General features: G+C 38.9%; 1 protein-coding gene across 2 annotated transcripts in view; it reads right to left on the bottom strand.

The window, feature by feature from the left end:
• CRYBG1 (crystallin beta-gamma domain containing 1) overlaps nt 1-27,887 on the bottom strand; it is a 202,014-nt gene that overhangs the window by 111,288 nt on the left and 62,839 nt on the right. For both annotated transcript variants that reach the window (XM_073893718.1, XM_025863329.2), the window contains exon 2: nt 710-848. In XM_073893718.1, coding sequence (XP_073749819.1) covers nt 710-848 — 139 coding nt within the window. The remainder of the gene's footprint in view (nt 1-709; nt 849-27,887) is intronic.

Here is a 27,887-nt window from a genome sequence, read left to right as displayed (position 1 = left end):
GCAAATTTCTTTTTAGTGGGGGGAGGATTTCTCTTACAACAAAATATCTTTCACTACTAACACTCACTGATCTTACAGAAGTGGGTTGTAACAAGAAATGTATTGTACAACCTTCAAAGCCTGGCGGCTCCACCAGCTCTCACACTATGACTAACAACACCATTGTGCTTTTTTGCCCCAGACAATTATGTGAGTAATATCCTTTTATGAGTGATTGAATGCGGTTAACATACATACACTTCTCTATCTCCCACATTGGGGAAAGCTCTTTTTCTTTTTAAGGCAATACAATTGAGTCAGAACTTTCCATGCAAACATCTAGATATTAAGAAGTAACTGTTGATATAACACCATCTCTAAAATCCTTGCAGTAGGAAGTGGTATAAATGCTTTTTATGGGCATTCCAAATACTGATGTCCATATACTTTGTATGTCTTTGAGTTGAAACACAGTCTGTGCAAAAAGAAAAAAGGCAGGCAAAAGGCACTCATGACAATGAGGAAGAACATCTGAAGGCAGCATAGAGCAAAGATTCACGATCATCCCTTGAGACTCATTATTTATCATGGTGCTTTGATATATAATGCCCTTTTTACAATTTACATTCGTTTTAAGTATGTTTTTCAATCAGGCAAGGGTTATTTTACCATGTTTTAGTTCACTAAAGTGTTTATTCCTGGGAGCCAAATATTGGAAATGAAGCATTACCTTTTTAAACATTACAGGTTCCAGAGGTAAAGGGCCAGGCACCTCAGCTGTGGTGTGAAGGAGCTGGAATTCCCCACCATGCACTGCAAATCTCTGGCACTCTGGAGCCACATGGCCTCCATCCACTACCTCTAAAGCTCTGTAAAGAATGGAAACATAAAAAAAAAAAAAAAGAATGGAAACATAGTTATGTCAATAACCTATCAAGAACTCTGGAAACTCGAGAAACCCAAAGGCACATTTCTGTCTGTTATTTCCAATTAGCCAAGATCATTCTTCAAAACCTACCAGGGTTCTAGATAATTTGGTACTCTCATACACACTTAGTAATAAACCATGAGGACTTCGCCATGTGGCCAACAGAATTCTTTTAAACCCTATGCAGAAAACAAATCAGAGCTAGATAGGTAGATAAATAGCACTTATAGATAGGTTTGGGCAATCCAATTTCATTTTACGATTTCTTGGTTGCTCTACTGTCATCACTCTTAAGAAAAGAAAAGATATTTGTACATTTCCTGAACATTGCAAATAAAGTAGGAACTAAATCCATTAGGAGAAAGATCTAGGCTATGCCAGGGAAAAGGAATCATTCCCAGGATTAATATTTATTAGAGTTAAAAGAAATGGAAACCAATGAAGGCAGAGTGTTCTAGTCAACCCTGGTGGTTTCCTACCCAAAACCATTTCCTTTATTCAAACTCCCAGACACTTCTCCCCTCCCACCCCAACTCCACATGTACTTTTTCTTCACTAGTAACCCTGATTTTGTTCAGATAGCCACCCTCCATGTGCCTCAGAGGAAGCCACTTCTGGCTTAGTAGTCCATTGTGATTAGTCTGTTCCTGGAGTCCTGTTCCCCTTGCCAGTAACTGACTTAGGCATATGTCCATACATCTCTCTTGCTGATATTACCCCATTGATTTATGTCTGTCTGACCCTCTAAATGGTTTATACTTTGTCTGAGTTATCTGGTGCAAGTCTGGCCAATGAGATGTGAGGGAGTCTGCTGAAGGCATCAGTGGAAGGTCTTTCTCTTAAAAGAAGGTTTACAGAAAAAACTAGTTCTTCCCTGTAGGCCAGTGTCCTGACTGCATATGATGACTGTGACAGCCACCTTGGAACTATGGGTGGCATTAGCCAAGGAGAACAGATGGAGCAGAAAGCAGACAGAAATATGAGAGCCTGAGTCTTCAAATACATTGTTGAGCAATTGGATTAACCAATCCTAGACCTGCCCTAGCTCTAGAATTCTTGTTATGGTACATAATGAATGTTCTATTCCTTATGCCATTTTGAGTTGGGTGTTCTCTGTTATCTTCAATTGAGCAGATATAAGCATTGATACATTTCTTAATTGTATAATTAAGGCTGGAATAAAGATACTGGAGCAGGATAAGGTCTTTGAGTGAAGAATACTAATGAAGTGTAAAGAGAACTAAAAATCCAAGACTTTAATAATTCACAGAAGAAATAGAAGGTAGGTTTAGTTTCTCAGTGGCCAGAGGAAGGGAGGACTACTATAAATAGTCCAGGAATGGTGCTTGCTTCGTCCATAATTCTGAGACAGGAAATTCTGAGTGTTCGTAGTACAGCCAATAGCCTCTCATCTTCCTTCGAGAGGAGGAGGCTGATGACGTGTTGGCTGACTTCTCTCTCCTCCTGACTCAGATACAGGCAGTATGGCTGTGCACCTGGTCACAGGCGCCATTATTTCAAACTTGGCTCCAGGACTGGGTTGGGGAGATAAAGAAGTCCATGGGATGTGTGGGCTGGGAGGGCTTCACAAGCAGAGCTCAACTTTAGGACAGCTTCTCACCCAACCCCAGATGCTCAGGCCACCCCACGAGCGTTTCTAGGTCCTCTCCAGAGTGTCAGCCACGGAACTTGTACTCACAGCAAACTTATTATACAAGTTTGTCTGCTGAAACCAATCTTCACAGAATATTACACAAAAATAATAGACCCAGAATCATGCTGGAGGGTCCCTAGGCCATGTGGTCACTTTTTAACAACATCTAGCTTCATTCTTTCAGCAAGCATTTTTACATCTCTGTGTGTGTGTCATATGTCAAGGTACACGAGATGAACAAACCCACCCTCTGCTCTCAAGGGTATTAAGGCCTAGTGGACATAGGGGCCCTTTAAGGGGGCACTATTATTCTGAATAACAGTTATACACAGAGCGAGGCAAGATAAATCTCCCTGCCTATGAGCCAACCTTAGTAAGTGGTGTTTGTAAAGGGAAAGGCCAGTTGGAAACTTGGCTAATTTTGCTTTTCCAAAGGGTAAATTTTAGTTTAACTCTGGAGTAGACTACAGGTAGTCATAAGAAAGGATGAGCTGGGCTCCCCGGTGAGAAAGTTAAGATTTGTAAATGGAAGTACAGTTTTCTTTGTGAATAGTCACTACTGATCTCTTATTAAGGACAATATCCTTTGGGTTAAAAAAAAAAAAAGACAAAATAAGATAATAAGATGCCCCAAACACTGCCATACTGGTCTGGAGTTTTAGCAGAGAATAATTTATTGATTTGCTAATTATAACCTGTACTTTCCTTATTTTAGCACAGATATGTTGCCAGAAATGAAAGAGGTTCAGTGTTAACTCCTTCACTTTACTCAGACTCATAAATAAGCGCAATATTTGCGGCTCATCCAGTTACTCTGTTTCCTTTTTTTATTTGGCTTGGTTTTAAAAACCAGATTGCCGTTTTCCCTGGAGATTAATTTGGTAGGAAATTAATAATGGCAAGATTGTCTACCCTTTCCTAAGTTAAAAGCCAAAAAAGGCTTTCCAGACAAATCCACGCTCTGTGTGGCTTGAGGCTTATATCATTTGGGGGGCCTCTTTAAGAAAAAGAAAACAAGATATCTTACTTCTTCAAACTTTATAACATTAGGACCTCTCCTAAAGCCTTGGGAGTGGCCCTTAAAGCGTAAGCCTCATTTGCTTCCCATAAATCTGTTTCAGGTTTTCCTAATTCGGTCTACTTCATCAAGTTGTTCCTCAAGCATTTTAATACATGTAGTCCAATATAAAGCAAGTTCAAGGAGTTTCTTTATCTGATAGTTTTTTCTTCTTCTTTTTTTTTTTTTTAAACTAGGCTTGCATGCTCTACTGACTGAGCCAGCCAGGCGCCCCTCTTTATCTAATAATTCTTGCTTCAGAGATAACGTACATGTAAAATAATAAAATGTGACGCCAAAGTAAAGGTTTAGGTTTAACTGCAGGGTGCAAATTGATGCTGCACTGCCGTCTACTGTCTACTCAAAGAATTCCTCGTGTGTTCTGATAAGGCTTGGAACGGGGGTTTCAAAGTTTCTGAAGGGGCTTCCAGCTGCATTGAGTTTTTTCCTCATGAGCGCTTAAAACGCCAGAAATTCTTCTGAATCAAGGCAGTGGTTGTACAGCTACATAAGTTTCCTGGCCATGAAGAAAGAGAGGAAACTTTTAATTCACTACAGGCTAATAGTATGGGTAGTGTTTTTTTGCGGCAACCTCTAAATGGTAGAGAGCTACCATTTCCTGAGCAACTCAGATTATGGACACACACCACCAGAACATTCTAGACTTGAAAAGGCCCTCGAGATTACCTGGTGCAGTCCTCGTTGCAGATTTGAAGAGACAATGGCTCCGAGAAGCCATGAGGCTGACACAACTGGGGGGCCTGCTGATTAGCCATGTGCATGGAGCCAGAAGTCTGACGTCTATGCCAAGGCTCACCCAGAGGCAAATAATGACAGTGTCACCCGTAAGGCCCTGTAAATCTGTCCTATCACCAGAAAACAAACAAACAAAAAACCACATTTATTTACCTTGGAAACCAAGGATTTTAGATTTACAGAATGGATTTTTCTTTCAGAAGCAATGTCATATTCAGTCTTCTAATTTTCTCAGCCAAATAGGAGATGGAATATCTCTGTGGTATACACACAGATTTCAAGTCATACCAGCCTAGCCATTAGCTATGTGAACTTGGTGAGTTACATAACTTCTCTAAGCCTCAGCTCCCTCATCTGCAAAATAGGGATAATAACTAGACTGTCATGAGAATTAAATTAGCTCATGCTCATAAAAATTAGCTAATATTCATTTGCTTAGTACTGGCACATAGTAGGTGCTCAGTAAGTACCAGTTATTTTAATTATGCATATGTATGTCAGTTAACATTTCCTGCATAACAGCTTACTAGGTATCATACAGATGTCACTTTGAGCTAGCATATTTATCAGGCTCAACTATTAAATGATATAGAAACAAGAATGGCAGAGATGGGAGTACAGAACCCACCTGACTCCCCGTTTAGAGACTAATTTCAAATTCTCTGCAGATGAGTTTCATGATCACAGTTGGATGGAGATATAAATATAACTTTCTATATTCATTCAAGTTTTAAAAATCCAAAACATCCTAGGAGTTTTGGCTACACAAAGAATACTCTGACATTAATAGAAGTACTGAGCACCAGCAAACGGTATAGCTTTTAATGCAGAAACTCTGCCATCTACTGGTTGCACAAGATCATCAGTCTACTCATCCTTTTTTTTTTTAGTGTTTCTATAAAAAGTAACACTCACTGGGCCCCTCAATGTTTTAAATGGCAGCTTGAAGGTTTGGGACCATCTCCCAATGTGCTATGTGGGGCAGAATGTCCAAGTTCCCCTCATATCTGACCACTGGAATGCAGATCATCTTCTCTCCAGCAAAGCCTGGGGACATTTGCCATAATAATTCCATTTTGTGAAATCTAAGCTTTGGGTATTACAGAGTCTGTGAAATTTAATCAAACTCCCTCAGAACCAATAATTGTAAATTTTGGTCATCTGGGATCACTCTCCATGATCAAGAAACTATGAAGCCCACCTAGAACCAGACTGGGCTCAACAAAGTTTGGCTTCATTACTGGCGATCCCAGAGGAAGGAAGGATCTCATTCTGGGCAAGAGCAAAGAGGACAGGGGACCAAAACAACCTGGGGAATAACTGTCCCAAACCCCAGGAGAACTGACAAACCGAGGTCTGTGTCTCAAGGAAAGGCTCAGGTTCAGTAGGAGACTCATGTTCTATGCACGATTGCACACTCACTCACTTAGAGGAACCAAAGATCGTGGTATTTTTTTTTTCAATTTCTCTTTATAACATACAAGTTGGACAATTTCATTGTTAAAATATAAAAGAAATTTTCTTGATTGCTGGTATTTTCCTTTTAAGGCTATTCAAGTTCCTATAACCTAATGGCAGAGAAGAGCAAATGTAGCTTTTCTTTTGATGGTATATCTAATCCCCAAAGAAAGACTGTCTAATGACCTTCCTAAGCTCATAAATAACAAATTAATAATGCAAGAGAGAGTTTTTAAAATTGCTATCCTTTGCAACACAAAGTAAAGCTAGTGGTGATTGTATTACCATGGGGCAGGCAAGGAGCAAGAAGCCTGGCAGAATATGATTATAGATACAAGTGTAGAAACCAATCCTAAATCACCATGGGCAACACTGGGGAGTCATCCCTGGGCTCTCCTGCTCCCATCACCCCACCTCTGACCACTGGTCAAGGGGCCCTTTGTCACCACACCTGAGCTTGCTTTGAGACACACTAAAGATGCAGCCACATAAGAACTCTTTGTTGTACACATTGCAGGGAAGCTGAGAAGGGTGTTAGTCACCATCTCACTTAATAGTCTCTCTATGGGGCCTGAAAAGAGAAACTTCTCTCATTTTTAAGTGCCAAAAAAAGCTTTTCTTTTCCTCACCTACTGTCTTTCAGACAGTGGGGATGATGTATCTGACCGCAAATCAATTTTAGTAATCATACAGAACTTTGTGAATGTATAATTCTGTTAAGTCATTGTCTTTCTGGTCTTATCACATTATTATTCTTTTAGTTTCCTGATCTTTACCTTTACATTGTTAATTGGATATACACTGTAAATCCTTTGGAGGAAGAAGTGATGGGGTATAAGTATGTGAAACCCTTGTCCATTCATTTGACCATTATCCTAGTCCAACTTCATTATGTTTTCAGTTTAGAGAGTTTTCCAGCTATCCTCTCCTACCTAGTCTCTTCTGCATCCTCCAACCTGCTCTAACATTACAGACAGATTGATCTCTCTAATGTATTCTCTTATTTGAAAGCCATTAACGGTTGGGCACTGGGTATAGAATAAAAAGTCCAGCATTCAAGCTCTTCCATCTTCTGGACCCAGTCTACCTTTCAAACTAAGCTCCCTTACACACCCTACATTACAGGCAGTTTTGCTATATTGTACTCTCGTTATAATCATTGATGGCTCTTTCTCTCACAGAGTGGGTTCTTTTATCTCAGAGAGTAAGCTCCTTACGGAGCTCATGTGTATGATTCTCTGTTTTTGCCGTGGCATATAACCACATCTGTCACATCACAGATGTTCAGTTAGGGTTTACTGGGTGAGTGAATACAAAGCCCTTTCTGCAAAAATGATTTGACTCATGTCTACAGCAGCTGCTTGTAGAGCTTATGCTGTTGATGACTATTTCAAATAATGTCAGTATAAAGCTCTGGTTCAAAAGCACCTCTTCCTAACCACGATAGTCGCAGCTAGGCTGGTCCATCTGTTATTTTCCAGAAGTCTATGGTGATGTCACACACTTTGAAGTTGACTTTATAGCAACTTTACTGTGTATCATCTGCTTCCTTTGTTTACCTTTGCCACACCTTAGCTCAATAATCCAAAATGACTCTGGTGCCAACCACAATTAGTAAGAATGTATGAAACTCTAGGGTCCCTAAAGAACCTGGCACCACACTTGTCTGCCTAAGTTAGCCCTTCCAGGCACTCAAAGAATTATCTTCACCAAACTTGAGCTTTGATAATAATTGCATTACTGCAAGTGTTATTACACTATAGCAACTTTAGAAGCAAAGAGTTTCAAGATAAATTGTAATTTTTCCTTGTATCAAAAAGTTTCAGCATTTACTGTATTTCCTGAACTCACAAATACCTACTTTTCTTACAAATCAGATACTCTCAAAATCCTCACAGCTATTCAGAGATTTAAAGGCTCTACTTAATATAGTCTTACTATAGAGTGTTCTATAAATCTTATAAACCTAAAAGTGAGGACTGAGTCTTTAAATGTTACTTGTAAGACATATAAAACATTTTCACACACAATATGGTACTTATAGTAATGCCCTTTGATGATAGTATGAAAACTAAAGAAATTATTTTAAAATATAAGAATAGTCTTTCTTTTTTTTACTTTTTCAAGATAACTCTTACAGATGTTAGTTTTTACATTAGTTTCCAATTTCAGCTGTCAAACTCATCATTTTTGACTTCCTCAATTTCCAAATACCTGGCAGATGTTCAATGATTAATGTAAAATGATTAGTAATTAGTACATAATTGTCTGAATTACATCTTTGGCTTCCCCCATCCACCTGCACCACATAGGTAAACTATAAGAGAACAGAGTTGCTTAAGGCCTCTTAGATATGTCCTTTGGTGGTGACTAGAATTGTCATCATTTAGTTAATGATGAGTTCAATTATTATCTTTAACTTGTGATAATGTTGCAAAAGAAAACTCTAATTAAAAATCATTTCTAACAAGAAGTAATAATGCAAAACATATTACAGACACATCAGGAATACAGATTTGCTGACTGACGACAATGAGAAGCTGAATCTGAGAACAGACTGGTAGGTATACTCTTGGCGCCCATGAATTGAATTCCTCTATGGTGTAAGAAGTTATCACTACTCTCCATCTAGCTTAATAAATTTGTCCTTACAGAGATGCCAGTAACAAGCTCCAAATTCCCCGCTAAGGGGTACTCCACGGCCACTCCAACCCCATCCTTCCCTCAGTTGTGGTCAGAGAGATTTGTTTGCTCTTCCCTGAGGCACAACTGGTTTCATTATTTATTCTTTGCTCAGGTTTCCTATTCATTCTTTCCCCTGTCATCTTGGCAATCTCAGGCTCTCAAATTCTACTAAGTCTAATTTCAAACTTCATTTCCTCTAGTACACTTCTGATTATAACGAATCTTGGGTTTCTTGCCCCCTGAGGTATCCAGTTTATACTAAAGGAAATCCCAACTGACCAACGGGTTGTGTTCCAAAACTTTTTTTTAAGGTAACTGACTTATTATCTTGTAAGTACAATATTATAAATGGTAGTTTAACTCCCAGATAAGCTACATGAAAAGTCAATTTCATGTAGCTAAAACAGTATACCATAGCAAAAAAGAAAAAAGAAAAGAAAAGAAAGAAAAAGATTGCTAATACGAATTGGTTTAAAAAACAAGAAAGCAATAAAACAGCCTTAGAAATAGTATTTCTTGGGGCGCCTGGGTGGCTCAGTCGGTTAAGCATCTGCCTTCGGCTCAGGTCATGATCCCGGGGTCCTGGGATGGAGCCCTCCATCAGGTTCCATGCTCAGCGGGAAGTCTGCTTCTCCCTCTGCCCCTCCCCCTGCTCATGCTCTCTCTCTCTCTCTCTCTCAAATAAATAAATAAAACCTTAAAAAAAGAAGAAATAGTATTTCTTTCTCTCAAGTACAGATTATTTTCTTTTTGGGATATGGATTATTGAGAAAAAACACATTCAATGAAAAAGAGTTAATGGTTAGAGAATTTTTCAGGGATTATAAAGTGACTTAATAGGGCTTTTATTGTTACCAGATCTAGACTATTACTGTTTCACAACAAAATCTGTACTTTTCCCTTTTCCTCATATGGATGTATTACTAGCTTTGCTCTCGGGCCTTACACCCACCAACTACGAGATCACGACTCACAGTAGAATGGAAAGAGACACAAAGAATGCAAAGAGAAAAAGGAAGGAAGGGAAGCGAGGGAGAAGGGAGTTTCCTTTGGCCAACAGCGGAAAGAGAGAGGAAAAGAGGGAAGTATTCCAAATAAAGTGAGGGTATGCTTAGGAGGAAAGAAAATTCCCACATGTGGAAGTAATGTAGCCAGCCAAGGACAAACAGGAGAAGGCAGAAGAAAAGAGGCAGCACCGCATGTGCATAAACGTCCAGTTCTTCTAGGGAAACGCTGCTGGCCCCACACTTCCTTGGCTCAGGACAGGCCTCTGGGCACAACAGCTCTTCATAAGCAAAGGACTAAAGGACGTTCAAACTTCAGGTGAGTGACAGTAACTGGTTGTGAACTTTTAGGCTGAATGCTATGACGTAACATTTTTATAGGTCAAACCAGTCAAGTAAGGTGCAACCTAGCATTCTTTGTTAAGTGTTCACATCAGGTTTTCTGTGAACATACATTATTTTCTCATTTTAGTTATGGGCTTTTTAGGAGTTAAGAACCATATCATCTTCTAGGCCTATAAACTGTACTCAGTTACTGAGTGGGTACAAAATAAATACCCCCCCCTTTTTAAGATTTATTTATTTGAGAGAGAGCGAGAGAAAGCATGAGTGGGAGGGGCAGAGGGAGGGAGAGAGAGAATCTCAAGCAGGCTCCGCGCCCAGTGCAGGGCCTGACGCCAGGCTCGATCCCATGACCCAGAGATTACCACCCAACTCGAAACCAAGAGTTCGATGCTCAACTGACTGTGCCAGCCAGGCACTCCCTCCCCCCACCTTTTTGTTTTTGATCAGGGATGACATAAAAAAGTTTTTTCTTGTGGCACTGACTGATTGAGGACCCAAGCTTCTAGTACTGAAAAAGAGCTGAGTCACTAAACCACAAAATATTCTACTCCAAGAAAGTATTTACTTTGTTTAACAGAATTTTAAAGTAGGGAGAGTCATCTTATCATGTAGAATGAGGATATGTGATTCAACAACAAGCTGTGTGTACCCAGGAGATCTTTACTTCTGCACTCAAGATGAAGGTAGGAACTCTCACAATATTTGTGGATATCAGGCACAAGTTAACAGAAAGAAAGAACAACTATATTCATTTTCTTACTTTAAAAATATTTTCATACTTCTTTTAATAAAAACATTTTAAATATTGCTAATATTTCAAAAAGGAAAGAAACTTGTGTTTTATAAAGCAGATAATAGCGGGACATATCACACATTCTTCAAAAATGAGCAATTCATAAAATTAAACAGTAGATACATAAATTTCATTAAGATTTTTTATTTGCCATATTATTTATAATGGAAGAGAAACGCTACTGGCATTTTCCCAGCTTCTACAATTGCTTTTTACTAAAAAGAATCAAAATGATGTTATTAGCAAAATTAATTCCCCAATCTGTCATCCTTTCTTCCCTTTAAAATAATAGAATCTTAGGGTTTCCCTCTATTTAGGAAATAGTCAAAGTGAAGTATTTTCTCTCCCTCCCAAATTTAGCAGTTACAACTCATGTCATTGTATCTCAAATACGAGAAAATAATATAATTGCAATTGCCATTAATTTATATATTTTTTGAAAACCAAAAAGATTTGACATCGAATCATCACCTGAATCATTCCAAAGGATTACTCATTTTTTTCAATGATTTTATTTATTTATTCGAGAGAGAGAGAGTGCAAGCACAGCAGGGGAAAGGGCAGAGGGAGAACCTGATTCCCAGCTGAGCAGGGAGCTTGATGTGGGGCTGGATCCCAGGACCCTGAGATCATGACCTGAGCAGAAGTCAGAAACTTAACTGACTGAGCCACCCAGTCGCCACCCCCCCACCCCAATTACTGATTACTCATTTTATCCTTTCCCTTAACCATCAACTAGTTTATATGTGTTACTGATAGAAAAGGAAGATACTGATCAACTTAACTAAATACTTGGATTCTCCACTTCAAATGCAAACAAGTTCCTGAGAAAGCAAAACACATATGGATTTACTATTTATCTAGTTATAGGACCAGTGGTAGGCACAGGGGTGGGATCTGACATTGTTTCCATACACCTCCCCCACCCTGACTCTCTCTGTTTTCTCCCTTTGCCTCCTCACTACTAATCCCAGGGTTTTCTTGTGGTTCCATATCAACTGTTAAACAGAAAACTGATCTAATAAAACTAAATAATGGGAGAGAACTATTCACTTACTATGTGTACTGGGATGAATAATGTCCCCTCAACATTCATGTCTCCCTAGAGCCTTAGAATGTAACCTTATTTGAAATAGGGTCTTTGCCGATGTAAACAGTTAAATTCAGATGAAGTTATCCTGGATTCAGGTGGGCTCTAATCCAATGACTGGTGTCCTTTTAGGAGAGGAACACAAAGACTCAGACACACGCAGATACAGAAGGAAGAAGGCTATGGGACGGGGGAGGCAAGGACTGGAGGGACACAGCTGCCAGCCAACAAACAAAAGGATTGCTGGCAGCAACCAGAAGCTAGGAAGAGGCAGGGAAGGATGTTCCCTGGAGCCGTCAGAGGGAGGATGGACTTCCAGCCTCCAGAACCGTGAGAGAATACATTTCTGTTTCCAGCCACAGCGTGGTGGTGCTTGGTATGGCCGCCACAGGAGACTAATACACTCCGCTACTCTGCTGAGGTGAATGCACGTTTTTCAAAAAGTCTTCTGGGAGAGGGCAGTGTTTAATGCAAAGAGAAGAAAGAGCAGGTATATCTAGCATCAATAAAAATTCAGAGGAGAAGACAGTTCTAGGGAAGTGAGCCTTCTGAGTATCTTTTAAATGAAACCCAGCATGTGCCAGCCTCCTCCTAGGAGGTATGGGCCCAGGCTAGTCTGAGTGGAGTTGCTAGTATTACTAAGCTTTGTGGAGGGAAGAAAGAGAAATGAAAGAATGCATGCACTTTGCCACCCAGGGCACTCCAAAGACACCAAAAGTCCTAAGATGAAAAATGCCGCCTCAGGCAATAAGAAACCCTGAAGTAAAGCCAAGAACAACGGGAGACCTAAAGAGGAACCTCTGAGTTAAAGAGAACTGTTTGTTTCTATACCATGCATTCCTTTAGATCCTAGCAAAGTTATATCAAAGTTAATTCCAGGGGGCTGAAAGAATTAAATGGAAAAACCTCGAATCACTAAGAAGTTAGAAGGCCTAATAAGGCATGGTAGAAGATAAAATAGGATGGGAAACAATTTCTTAAGATTAAAAGCAATGGATGAAATAAAAAAGAAAAATACTGGTAATTTTACCAGGCAAAATTTTTAATTTTTCATACTTTGTTTTAAATAAAAGGCAATAACAAGCCAAGAAAATAATTTCAACAAAAACATCCAACAATTGCTTAAGAGCCATACTGGATAAAGAAACCATAGAAATATATAAGAAAAATATTAGCAAACCCAGTAAAATGGGCAAGGAAAATCAATAATTTTTAAAGGAAGAAAGCAAAGGCTAATGAATATATTTTCCCAACTTCATTAGTAACCAAAATATGCAAATTAAAGTAACAATAGATACAATTTTAAAATTAATAATGCCCAATGCCTTTACATGCTACTGGGGGATGTATTAATTGCCATAGTCTTTTAGTAAGCAATTTATTAGTACTTATCAAGAGACTTAAAAATGTTAACATACCTACACCCTGTGATTCTACCCCTACAAAATGTTTACAGGGAAATAATCAAAGAGATCTTCAAAGAGTTATTTACAAAGATGTTTATGGCAATGTTATTTATGATAACAAATTTTCAAGCAACTCAACTAATTCGGGTAATGATTTACTAAGATATGGAACATCCATATTATGGAGTGCCATTTATCCTTTAGGTCATTGAGTAAAGCCTGTGATGTAATGGCAAGTTGAAAAGTAGGATAGGGGTGCCTAGGTGGCTCAGTTGGTTAAGTGTCTGCCTTTGGCTCAGGTCATGATCTCAGGGTCCTGGGATCCAGCCCCGTGTCAGACTCTCTGCTCAGCGGAGAATCTGCTTCTCTCTCTCCATCTGCCTCTCCCCCAGCTCATGCTCTCTCTCTCTCTCTCTCCCTCACTCTCAAATAAATAAAATCTTTTTTTAAGTGTTTTTTTTATTTTTTAAAGATTTTATTTATTTATTTGACAGAGAGAGAGTGAGAGAGGGAACACAAGCAGGGGGAGTGAGAGAGGGAGAAGCAGGCTTCCCGCTGAGCAGGGAGCCCGATGTGGGGCTCGATCCCAGGACCCCAGGATCATGACCTGAGCCAAAGGCAGACGCCCAATGACTGAGCCACCCAGGTGTCCCAAAATAAAAAAAATCTTTAAAAAAGAAAAGAAAAGAAAAGTAGGGTAAGAAATTGTTTATCAACTATGTTAAATATCCAAGAACATATGGAAAGGAAATAGATAAAATCTTTTTATTTATTTATTTATTTATTTGAGAGAGAGAGAGAGAGAGAGAGAGAATGAGAGATAGCACGAGAGGGAAGAGGGTCAGAGGGAGAAGCAGACTCCCCGCTGAGCAGGGAGCCCGATGCGGGACTCGATCCCGGGACTCCAGAATCATGACCCGAGCTGAAGGCAGTCGCTCAACCAACTGAGCCACCCAGGTGCCCGGAAATAGATAAAATCTTAATAGTGGTCATTTCTGGCTAGTTGGATTATGAATAATTTATATTCTTTTCTGTATTTTCCACTAAACTGTTATACATTTTCTTATAATGAAAAAAAATTAACAAAAAAGTTGTAAAACTCCTAATAGGCTCCTCAGGGAAGTCTAAATAATAAGGATTTTGAGTGGCAGTAGCAGAAGGTAAAACCCAGAGGATGGAACAGACCTTTTAACCTAATCTGATAAAATATTAATGCACAGATTTTACCTGTGCACAGAATTTTCCCAATTCCTTAGGCCAATAATTCCCAACCTAGATTTTGGAACACCCCAGGTTATTGTCAATTATCTCATGAGAGTCACAATTTTTTCTTGGATGTTTTCCAAGATACCACTTGTTTTAAAAATTTAAAAATTTTCAAGGAAAAAAAATACTTGCAGGGAACTTCACTCTGTTTAAGGCAATCAACATCTGTTTTGACGTCTGTCAGAGAATTAAACAGCAATCATTGAAAGGTAATTTTGCAGGAGCGGCAGCTAGATTGGGGTGGGGGATGGGAGAGCACAGAAGTTGACAAGAGGATGATTTTGTCTTGTTTCTACTCAGCATGATTTCAAAATCATGTATTCCACTTCAACAGGGGGATAGGGTGCAAATAACTAAAGGGTATCCTGATTCCATTCTCTGTTTCATTATTCAGTGTTCTGTATCTTTTTATACCTCCTGTAGCTCCTTTTTATTACCTATACACATTTTATTTTTTTTTATTTTTTTTTAAAGATTTTATTTATTTATTTGAGAGAGAGAGAATGAGAGATAGCACGAGAGGGAACAGGGTCAGAGGGAGGAGCAGACTCCCTGCCGAGCAGGGAGCCCGATGTGGGACTCGATCCCGGGACTCCGGGATCATGACCTGAGCCGCTTAACCAACTGAGCCACCCAGGCGCCCCCTATATACATTTTATAGAACAAATCAGTAAACCCATAAAATGAAACTGGTAGAGAAAAGTAAATCTTTTATCTTTTACACTGATTCTAGATAAAAGCTTCTGATTTAGTATTCTATAGTTTTCTTTTTAGATCGGGGGTTAACTAGCTACAGCCTCTAGGCCAAATCTGGCCCCACAACTTGTTTTTATAAATAAAGTTTTATTGGAACAACCACATTGTAACTGTAATATGCAAGTCTCTATGGCTGCTTTAGTGCTACAATGGCAGAACTAAACAGCTGCAACAGAGACTGGATGGTTGGCAGTACCTAAAATACTTACCTATCTGCCCTTTACAGACAAAATTTGCTGACCCCTATTTTGAGGATTATAAATTCCTACAGGCTTGTTTGGCAGGGTGTCTTTTTTTTTCAAGATTTTATTTATTCATTTGAGAAAGAAAGCATGACAGGAAGGGAGAGACAGAGAGAGAGGGAGAGGGAGAAGCGGACTCCCCACTGAGCAGGGAGCCTGACATGGTGCTGGATCCCAGGATCCTGAGGATCATGACCTGAGCCGAAGGCAGACGTCCAACCGAATGAGCCACCCAGGCGCCCCTGGCAGGGTGTCTTCTTTTTGTACTTTTATAACTATCATAGAAAAATAATAAGCACTCCTAAAACTCTAATAGATATCATCAGATAATTATAACAGAAGCTCAGGTTTACCCAAGTCTGGATAAATTCAAAGACAGGAAAAATTCACCCATAACCTTATATAGGTCTAAATCTGAATAATTGTTTGGTTTATTTAATTTTCTTGACTACTAAAATATATATATTTTCTATTTATCTTAATTATTTATTTTTTAAAGAGTTTATTTATTTATTTGAAAGAGAGAGAGCCAGCATAAGCGGGGGGGAAGAGCAGAGGGAAAGGGAGAAGCAGACTCCCCGCTGAGCAGATAGCCTGCCATGGAACTCAATCCCAGGACCCTCGGATCATGACCTGAGCCGAAGGCAGACACTTAACCAACTGAGCCACCCAGGCACCCCTTTTTATCTTATTTTAAAGAAATAAAGCAGTAGGCAAGGATGAAGAGAACATCCTCTAGGACATTTCCCATTATCCTCTCCTCCTTGTATATACTGGTATATACACCTTTGTATATTTGCCTCTCACACACAAATGATATCTCACTTCCAAGACTAGGTCATAACTCTGTGGCTTCTCTGTCTTTCTGTCTCTCTCTCATCACTTGCTCTGGGGAAAGCCATCTTTGGTGTCATCCTGTAGAGAGGTCCACATGGCAATGAAATTCTACCAGTCACCAGGGAGGACCCAAGGCCTCCTGACAACAGCCACAAGAGTAAGTTTGAAAATGGCTCTTCTAGCCCCAGTCAACCCTTTTTCTGACTGCAGCCCTGGTCAACAGCTTGACTGCCACCTAACAGAGACCCTGAGCTAGAGCCACCCAGCTAAGCTGCCCCTGAATTCCTGACCTGCTTAAACTGAGAATGATAAACATTGATTGTTTTAAGCCCCCTGAATTTGGGGGTATTTTATTACACAGCAATAGAAAATGAATATGCTTACCTCTGCCACTACTTACATATTGCTGTTTCTAGTTTTTAAAAGCCATCTGTGCTTGAAATGGACTATGAATTAGATCTAGCTCAGGACACAATATAACTATCAAACAAATCAGAGACTTTTCTCTACACTATAAAAACTGTCAGCCCTAAAAGCTGCTCTTGAGCATTCCACTCTGTGGCCATAGTGACAGTAGTCAAAGATTGAAATGACTGAGATCATGTGTGGGTACCAGGAAACAACACAACCTTTACACCAGGAGGACTAAAAACCCCCAGAACTTGTCAACAACAAAACTCCTGAAGTGTTGGGGAACCAGAGCTCAAGCTTCTCAGACCAGTTTAGGCTTCCAGACAGCTTTGAGTCTCCTTGCTACTTTTACCAGAGAGGTGAACGGTAGCAACAATCTTTACATTTGTGTCACGTATTGTCATTTGAAAAGTAGTGCTTCTGATGTGTATCTTTAATCCTCACAGCAAACTTGACTTGTAAGTTTAAAGTAAGAGTCCTCTTATTTCTGCAAAGAGGAGAGAGAATTCATGGCTTTTTCCCCATGATTTGTTAGTCTTTCAAAGTTAATTTTTAAAATTTTCTTATTTTTTTTTCTATTTTTTTTGAATTTTTTTCCCTTTATCAACCAACATCTTATCAATCCCTTTTTAAAAAATCTTTTTTATTTTTCATTTTTAGAGTCATATTCTATCCCTTCATTGTAGTTAACCCTATTTTTGGTATATATATGTTGTTCTCTCTTTAAAATTTTGGGATACACTTTCTTCTAACAGACCAAAATATACCATAAATCTCTAGTGTATGGCTTTGTTCTAGTCTCCTGCCTGATCACATTCTTTCCCTCTTCTTTTTTTATTTTTGTTTTTTTTTAATTTCTCTTTCTTTTTTCAACTAACTTCTTATCTTATCAGTTCCTTTTATAAAATCTTTTGTAATTTTCATCTTTACAGTCATACTCCATCCCTTCATCATATTTACCCTTATTTTTGTACATATCTAAGTTTTTCTTTCTTTAAAATTTTGGGAGGCAGTTTCTTCTAACCGACCAAAATATGCCCAAAATCTAGTGTGTGGCACTGATCTGTTCACCAGCCTGATCATATTTGATCATATTTTTTTTTCCTTTCTTTTTCTCTTTTCTTTCTTTCCATTTCTTTCCCCCCAGTTTCAGTCTCTTCTGATTAGTTTAGTGTATATTTTTCTGGGGTCGTTGTTACCCTGTTAGCATTTTGTTCTCTCATTCATCTATTCTCCTCTGGACAAAATTACAAGACAGAAAAATCACCTCAAAAAAAAAAGAACAAGAGGCAGTATCGACTGCCAGGGACCTAATCAATATGGACATTAGTAAGATGTCAGAACTAGAGTTCAGAATGATGATTATAAAGATACTAGCTGGGCTTGAAGAAGGCACGGAGGATACTAGAGCAACCCTTTCTGGAGAAATAAAAGAGCTAAAATCTAACCAAGTTGAAATCAAAAAGGCTATTAATGAGGGGCAATAAAAAATGGGGGCACTAACTACTAGGATAAATGAGGCAGAAGAGAGAATTAGTGATAAACAAGACCAAATGATGGAGAATAAAGAAGCTGAGAAAAAGAGAGATAAACAACTACTGGATCACGAGGGCAGAATTCAAGAGATAAGTGATAACATAAGACAAAACACTATTAGAATAATTGGGATCCCAGAAGAAGAAGAAAGAGAGAGAGAGGGGGGCAGAAGGTATATTGGAGCAAATTATAGCAGAGAACTTCCCTAATTTGGGGAAGGAAACAGTCATCAAAATCCAGGAGGCACAGAGAACCCCTCTCAAAATCAATAAAAATAGGTCAACACCCTGACATCTAATAGTAAAACTTACAAGTCTCAGAGACAAAGAGAAAATCCTGAAAGCAGCTCGGGACAAGAGGTCTGTAACCTACAATGGTGGAAACATTAGGTTGGCAACAGACATATCCACAGAGACCTGGCAGACCAGAAAGGACTGGCATGATATCTTCAGAGTACTAAACAAGAAAAATATGAAGCCAAGAATACTATATCCAGCTAGGCTGTCATTGAAAATAGGAGAGATAAAAAGCTTCCAGGACAAACAAAAACTAAAAGAATTTGCAAACACGAAACCAGTTCTACAAGAAATATTGAAAAGGGTCCTCTAAGCAAGGAGAGAGCCTAAAAGTAACACTGACCAGAAAGGAACAGAGACAACATACAGTAACAGTCACCTTACAGGCAATACAATGGCACTAAATTCATATCTTTCAATAGTTACCCTGAATGTAAATGGGCTAAATGCCCCAATCAAAAGACACAGGCTATCAGATTGGATTAAAAAACAAGAACCATCGATATGCTGTCTGCAAGAAACTCATTTTAGACCCAAAGACACCCCCACATTGAAAGTGAGGGGGTGGAAAACCATTTACCATGCTAATGAAAGCTGGGGTGGCAATCCTTATATCAGACAAATTAGATTTTAAACCAAAGACTATAATAAGAGATGAGGAAGGGCACTATATCCTACTTAAAGGGCCTATCCAACAAGAAGATCTAACAATTGTAAATTTCTATGCCCCTAACATGGGAGCAGCCAATTATATAAGCCAATTAATAACAAAAGCAAAGAAACACATTGACAACAATACAATAATAGTGGGGGACTTTAACACACCCCCCTGACTGAAATGGACAGATCATCTAAGCAAAAGATCAACAAGGAAATAAAGACTTTAAATGACACACTGGACCTAATGGACTTCACAGACATATTCAGAACATTCCATCCCAAAGCAACAGAATACACATTCTTCTCTAGTGCCCATGGAACATTCTCCAGAATAGATCACATCCTAGGTCACAAATCAGGTCTCAATCAGTACCAAAAGACTGGGATCATTCCCTGCATATTTTCAGACCACCATGCTTTGAAACTAGAACTCAATCACAAGAGGAAAGTTGGAAAGAACTCAAATATATGGAGGCTAAAGAGCATCCTACTAAAGAATGAATGGGTCAACCAGGGAATTAAAGAAGAATTTTAAAAAATTCATGGAAACAAATGAAAATGAAAGCAAAACTGTTCAAAATCTTTGGAATGCAGCAAAAGCAGTCCTAAGAGGAAAGTATATAGCAATACAAGCCTTTCTCAAGAAACAAGAAAGGTCTCAAATACACAACCTAAACCTACGCCTAAAGGAGCTGGAGAAAGAAGAGCAAATAAAACCTAAACCCAGCAGGAGAAGAGAAATAGCAAAGATCAGAGCAGAAATCAATGAAATAGAAACCAAAAGAACAGTAGAACAGATCAACGAAACAAGGAGCTGGTTCTTTGAAAGAATTAATAAGACTGATAAACCCCTGGCCAGACTTATCAAAAAGAAAAGAGAAAGGACTCAAATAAATCAAATCATGAATGAAAGGGGTGAGATCACAACCAACACCAAACCATACAAACAATTATAAGAACATATTATGAGCAACTATATGCCCCAAATTAGATAATCTGGAAGAAATGGATGCATTCCTAGAGATGTATAAACTACCAAAACTGAACCAGAAAGAAATAGAAAACTTGAACAGACCCATAACCACTAAGGAAATTGAAGCAGTTATCAAAAATCTACCAACAAAGAGCCCAGGGCAAGATGGCTTCCCAGGGGAATTCCACTAAACATTTAAAGAAGAATTAATACCTATTCTTTTGAAACTGTTCCAAAAAATAGAAATGGAAGGAAAACTTCCAAACTCATTTTATGAGGCCAGCATTACCTTGATCCCAAAATCAGACAAAGACCCCATCAAATAGGAGAATTACAGACCAATATCCCTGATGAACACGGATGCAAAAATTCTCACCAAAATACTAGCCAATAGGATCCAACAGTACATTAAAAGGATTATTCACTACGACCAAGTGGGATTTATTCCTGGGCTGCAAGGTTGGTTCAACATCCACAAATCAATCAATATGATACAATAAATTAATAAAAGAAAGAACAAGAACCATATGATCCTCTCAATAGATGCAGAAAAAGCATTTGACGAAGTACAGAGTCCTTTCTTGATTAAAACTCTTCAGAGTGTAGGGATAGAAGGTACATACTTCAGTATTATAAAAGCCATCTATGAAAAACCCACAGCGAATATCATTCTCAATGGGGAAAACTAAGAGCTTCCTCCTAAGGTCAGGAACACAGCAGGGATGTACTAGAAGTCCTAGCCACAGCAATCAGCCAACAAAAAGAAATAAAAGCCATCCGAATCGGCAAAGAAGTCAAACTCTCATTCTTTGCAGATGATATGATACTTTACACGGAAAACCCAAAAGGCTCCACCCCAGAACTGCTAGAACTCATACAGGAATTCAGTAAAGTGGCAGGATATAAAATCAATGCACAGAAATCAGTGGCATTTCTATACACCAACAACAAGACAGAAGAAAGAGAAATTAAGGAGTCGATCCCATTTACAATTGCACCCAAAACCATAAGATACCTAGGAATAAATCTAACCAAAGAGGCAAAGGATCTGTACTCAGAAAACTATAAAATACTCATGAAAGAAATTGAGGAAGACACAAAGAAATGGAAAAACGTTCCATGCTCATGGATTGGAAGAACAAATATTGTGAAAATGTCAATGCTACCTAGAGCAATCTACACATTTAATGCAATCCCTATCAAAATACCATCAACATTTTTCAAAGAAATGGAACAAATAATCCTAAAATTTGTATGGAACCAGAAAAGACCCCAAGTAGCCAGAGGAATGTTCAGAAAGAAAAGCAAAGTTGGCGGCATCACAATTCCAGACTTTCAGCTCTATTACAAAGCTGTCATCATCAAGACAGTATGGTACTGGCACAAAAACAGACACACAGATCAATGGAACAGAATAGAGAGCCCAAAATGGACCCTCAACTCTATGGTCAACTCATCTTCAACAAAGCAGGAAAGAACGTCCAATGGAAAAAAGACAGTCTCTTCAACAAATGGTGTTGGGAAAATTGGACAGCCACATGCAGAAGAATGAAACTGGACCATTTCCTTACACCACACACAAAAATAGACTCAAAATGGATGAAAGACCCCAATGTGAGACAGGAATCCATCAAAATCCTAGAGGAAAACAAAGGCAGCAACCTCTTCAACCTTAGCCACAGCAACTTCTTCCTAGAAACATCTCCAAAGGCAAGGGAAACAAGGGCAAAAATGAACTATTGGGACTTCATCAAGATAAAAAGCTTTTGCACAGCAAAGGAAACAGTGAACAAAACCAAAAGACAACCAACAGAATGGAAGAAGATATTTGCAAATGACATATCAGATAAAGGGCTAGTATCCAAAATCTATAAAGAACTCATCAAACTCAACACCCAAAGAACAAATAATCCAATCAAGAAATGGGCAGAAGACATGAACAGACACTATTCCAAAGAAGACATCCAAATGGCCAACAGACACATGAAAAAGTGCTCAACATCACTCGGCATCAGGAAAATCCAAATCAAAACCTCAATGAGATACCACCTCACACCAGTCAGAATGGCTAAAATTAAGTCAGGAAACAACAGATGTTGGCGAGGATGCAGAGAAAGGGGAACCCTCCTACACTGTTAGTGGGAATGCAAGCTGGTGCAGCCACTCTAGAAAACAATATGGAGGTTCCTCAAAAGTTGAAAAGAGAGCTACCGTATGACCCAGCAATTGCATTACTGGGTATTTACCCCAAAGATACCAATGTAGTGATCTGAAGTGGTACGTGCACCCCGATGTTTATAGCAGCAATGTCCACAATATCCAAACTGCGAAAAGAGCCAAGATGCCCATCAACAGATAAATGGATAAAGAAGATGTAGTATATATATATACAATGGAATGTTATGCAGCCATCAAAAAACCCCTGAAATTTTGCCATTTGCAACGACATGGATGGAACTGGAGGGTATTATGCTACACGAAATAAGCAATCAGAGAAAGACATGTATAATATGATCTCACTGATATGAGGAATTCTTAATCTCAGGAAACAAACTGAGTGTTGCTGGAATGGTGGGGGGTGGGAGGGATGGGGTGGCTGGGTGATAGACACTGGGGAGGGTATGTGCTATGGTGAGCAGTCTGAATTGTGTAAGACTGATGAATCACAGACCTGTACCTCTGAAACAAATAGTACTTTATATGTTAAAAAAAAAAAGATAGTAGGAAGGGAAAAATGAAGAGGGGGAAATCGGAGGGGGAGATGAACCATGAGACTATGGACTCTGAGAAACAAACTGAGGGTTCTAGAAGGGAGGGGGGATGGGTTAGCCTGGTGATGGGTATTAAAGAGGGCACGTATTGAATGGAGCATTGGGTGTTATACGCGAACAATGAATCATGGAACACTACATCAAAAACTAATGATGTAATGTATGGTGATTAATATAACATAAAAAAAAGAACATAATCAGTATTTATAGCAATGTTGCCTATAAACCAGGGCACTTGTGATGTAATTGATGCCCCAGCGAACAAGGTAAAGAAACCCTTCCATGTCCGTACAACCCTGTGGGTGGCAAATTTATCATGTCATGTGTGCCCACTGAAAACATCCGGTTCCGTGAGTCCAGAGTGTAGCGACAGCAGCTCTGGGCCCTGACGGAATGCCCAGGGACCCAGCCAAGCCTCAGTACAGTGGGTGCTGCAGACTATAGAAACATTCCAAGTAAGTCTGGGCACCTTCACAGGACAAGCCCCATGACAAAATATGTCACGTGCTCAAAACCAAAAATATAACAAACTGCAAAGCAGTGTGGCCCTTTCTGCATATATCTTGGTGTAATATGCCCACCCAACAGGTGGGAAGATAAAGTCCATAAAATAGAACTCAATGCCCTTTATCAGGTTGTTGTATTTCTTTGACCAAAATGGGCAATTTGTTTGCCCATCTGGGTCTATAATCCCCTCCTTTTAGAGTCTGCCTCAGATGTAATTTCCAAGATGGTTTGGAATCTGTGTATTTTCAGTTTAAAAAGACTGTGGAGAAAGTATCTGGATTGAATTAAAGATTAGTGTCCACCCAGGAATGTGTTTATATGTCACTGCAGAAGGTTTGTAGGCCATTCGGGGGAGGTTTATTCCACAGCAGAGATCAGGAGACTAACTGGCCGAGGGCTGGATGCACACATTCTTAGGAGGCTTTAGGAACTAGTCTCCAAAGGTAGCCCCAGCAATTTCTCTTCTCATGGGACCACATGCTGTTCCTCACATCCAGGGGTGGGGTTCTTTTCTCCTTTTGAGCTGCCTCATAAGAGGGGCAGCTTCCCTGGGGGAGAGGCCACCTGGGGAGGGGATGCAGGTGATGACCTTGGAACCTGACCAACAGCAAGAACTGACACCCTGGACATAGGCCCCAGGAGAACTGTTCCTGCCAGCGCTCAGCTGTTTTTGCTGAGCTATTGGGCATGTGACTGAAGAAGCCGCCTTAGAAGGTTCAGCTTCAGTAGATATCCCAGAGTGGAGACAAGCTGATCCTACATGTCCTGTCCAAATTCCAGTCATCAGGAGCAAGAACATGATTGTTTAGGCCAGAATAGCTGTTATGCAACAATCAATAACTGAAACAAGCTAATATCACATAGCCTTCTGTTCAAATCTATTTTTTAAAAAAATGGTATGGTTTGTGATTTCTTACAGTAATCATCCACAGAAAGCTCAGTTGTTCAAAAAATTTATTAGGTGAAGACTGAAATTTGAATAGATACATTTTAGAAATGATAGATTCAGGGAGGGTTGTTTTTTTTTAAACAGTAATATATATGTTATAGAATATATTATAAACATTTATTATATATATAGTGATTTTTATCTTATTTTAAATGAATAGAGCAGCAGGAGAAGACAAATAGAGAATCAACCCAGCAGTACTAAGCACTTGAAATAATTGTAGTTTAATAGCAATAACTATTTTTCATTGGGTGATTGCTATATCCCAAGCACTGTGCTAAGTGTTTTACATCTATTTTCTCATTTAGTCCTTACAATAAACCTGTGGGAAAGGTGTTATTACTGCATTTTATATAGATGAGGAAACTGAGTCTCAAAGAGATTGAGCAATTTGCCAAAAGTTACACAGCTGGGAAGTTGTGGGGCTGGGCTCTGAACCCGGCCAGCCTGACTCGAAAATTATTTAACTACTTAATGTACTCAATAGCCTCCACCTTTAACTGTAAAATAATTTCATTATTTGGATACTTTTATGTTCAGAAGGAATGTGTCCCACAGTAATAACAGCTAAAAATAAAACCATATTTTGTCTTAAATAAGTGACTCAAAGTATTTTGCATGCAGTTTAGCATCCTTTTGCATTACAACTATGGGATTTGGTCAGATTCATGCTATATAATTCTGGTAGGATATAGGAAAAGTTCTCATATACAGTATGGACATCCATCCTTTTGTTAGGTTATCTTATATTTCCTACAAGGTTGTTTGTTATATAAAAGGGAGAACTGAGGCACAATTCTCTGATTCGGTCGATTTATCCTGGCCAGGCCTCCTGTGATTTCTGGCATTTGATTTTCTCTCTAGTTTAGCTGGCCCTTCCCATCCCCATCTGTTTTTCCCTTCTTTCAAACACACATACTCTCCCCCATACAAATACAGGCCGTCCTTTTATTATTCAGAGAGGGCACATACTGAATACCCTCGATTAGCAAGGCTGTAGATGGTGATATATTGCACCCAGAGCCAGAACATGGAAGAAAAGGAAGGGAACATAATTTTGTCAAAGTGTTAATTTTCCAGGTTATCAACTCTGACAGCTCTACAAAACGGGTTTCTACTTCAAAGTCTAAAACACGGTGAAACTCCCCTAAAAGAGTTGTTCTAAATCCGAGTGAATGGCTAGGCTGGGCTGCTTCTAGCGCCTCAATAAGCAACTTCCTTTTTCAAAAGATCAAGGAAAAGGATACTCTTGTTTATCTGATAAAAAGTTGGAGAAGCCACAATACCTCAAAACACCTGATCTGTTACTTCCACAAAGAATCTTCATAGCCTCTCAGCTTTGCCAGATTGCACAAGAATTTAGGATGATGCTTGATGTGTGGGAAAGATAATGAACTGAAGGGCTGATAGGCTTGCTTTATGCCAAACATTTGTGTGACCTTACATCCTTAGAGTAAAAGGAAAATCTGATTTGGTATCAGAGGACCTTAATTAAAATGCCATCTCTGCCACATCTAACTGTATCACCTTGAGCAAGACACTTAATCTGATGGATATTTAAATTACTGACCTGTAAAATAAGGATAATGATATGACATGCTACAGAGTTGTTGTAAGATTTACATGAGATGGTATTTGTGAAAGCACTTTGTAAACTGCAAAGCTTATTACAAATTTTAATTATTATAAGGTCTCCTATCTTATAAGAACATTGCACTATATATTACATGAGTGTTCTACTTTCAGCTTTCCAAAGACAATACACTGTAATATTATCATATGTCATGTTGTTTGTTTAAACAGGCACATCAAAAACCAGAATAGTGTAGACATTTAATTTTCAGACCTGATCAATTTATAATATATGTTCCCCATTCAATACTCATTAATTCATTCTACAAAAATAATTTTGAGTGACTTACTACAATGAATAAAATATTCTCAGGAAGCTTATGTTTTGAATGAGAGGCATAGGAGAAGCACAAAAACCAGCTGATATCAATTATTACCCCAAGTATTGATAAATTCCACAAAGAAAATGAAGTGGAGTAAGAAGATAAAGTGATGACATCAGAGTACCTAAATATATTAAGCAAATACTAATAGATCTGAAGGGAGAAATATACAAAAATACAGTAATAGGGACTTTAGTGTCCCACTTCCAACAATGGATAGATCATCCAGACAGAAAACCAATAAAGAAACACTGGACTTGAACTATATCTTAGACCAAATGGACCTAACAGACAGATGTAGAACATTCCACCTAACAGTAGCAGAATACACATTCTTTTTTAAAAAAAGAAATTATTTAAATTCAATTCAGCTAACATATACTGTATTAGTTTCAGAGGTAGAATTTAGTGATTCATCAGTTGCATAGAACATCCACTGCTCATTATATCAAGTGTCCTCCTTAATGCTCATCACCCAGTTACCCCATCCTCCCAACCCCCTCCCCTCCAGCAACCCTCAGTTTGTTTCCTAGAGTCTCTTATGGTTTGTCTTCTTCTGTTTTCATTTTATTTTATTTTTCCTCCCCTTCCCCTATGTTCATCTGTTTTGTTTCTTAAATTCCACATATAAGTGAAATCATAATGATATTTGTCTTTCTCAGAATACACATTCTTTTTAAGTGTAAACAGAACATCCTCTAGGATAGAACATTTTAGGTCACAAAACAAGCTTCAGCAAATGTGAGAAGGTTGAAATAATACAAAGTATCTTCTCTGTCCACACTGGTATGAAACTAGAAATCAATAACAGGAGGAAAACAGAAAAATTCACAAGTGTGAATTGAACAACACACTCCTAAATAATCAATGGGTCAAAGAAGAAATCAAAAGGGAAACCAAACATTATCTTGAGACTAACAAAAATGGAAACAAAACATACCAAAAGTTATGGGACACAGCAAGAGCAGTTCTAAGATGTAAGTTTATAGCAATAAATGCTTACATTAAGAAAAAGAAATCACAAATAAACAACTTTACACCTTAAGGAACTAGAAAAAGAAGAACAAATTAAACCCAAAGTAGGAAGAAGAATTATGGGGTTATTAGGGGCACACTAGGGAAGGAGCAGGTTTTGGGGGGGGTAGCTAATCAAGAGGTAGGTTTGTACCTGCTATGTTACAATGGCACAATAGACATTCATGTGAAGATGCTGAGGAGGCTGTTGGACATACAAGCTTGGGATGCAGGAGGGAGGCGGATGTTAGAGACATAAATGTGGGAGTCATCGGCATACACATGCTTTGAAGATGTGAGACCAGATAGCACACCTAGAAAGTGAATGCAGGGAGGGAAAAGGGATCCAAGTGTTGAGCCTTCAGGCCCTCCAACATTTAGAAGAGGAAGAGTAACCTCCAACATTGGGAAGAGGGGGAGTAACCAGCTAAAGAGGCGAAAAGAGGTTCTATGAAGAAAGAAGAAAAATGAGGAGAGTTTAGTGTCCCAAGAGTCCAATGAAAATAGGAAGGAAGCCTGGAGTTGTGCAAAAGGATGCTGATAATTTGAGTCAAAGGAG

Source organism: Callorhinus ursinus, unplaced genomic scaffold, assembly GCF_003265705.2.
Source record: "Callorhinus ursinus isolate GAN/ISIS: 27379988/994484 unplaced genomic scaffold, GSC_fseal_2.0 scaffold6, whole genome shotgun sequence".
Taxonomy (NCBI): domain Eukaryota; kingdom Metazoa; phylum Chordata; class Mammalia; order Carnivora; family Otariidae; genus Callorhinus; species Callorhinus ursinus.
Note: the sequence above shows the minus strand (reverse complement) of the source record. Positions and strands in the feature narration are given on the sequence as shown.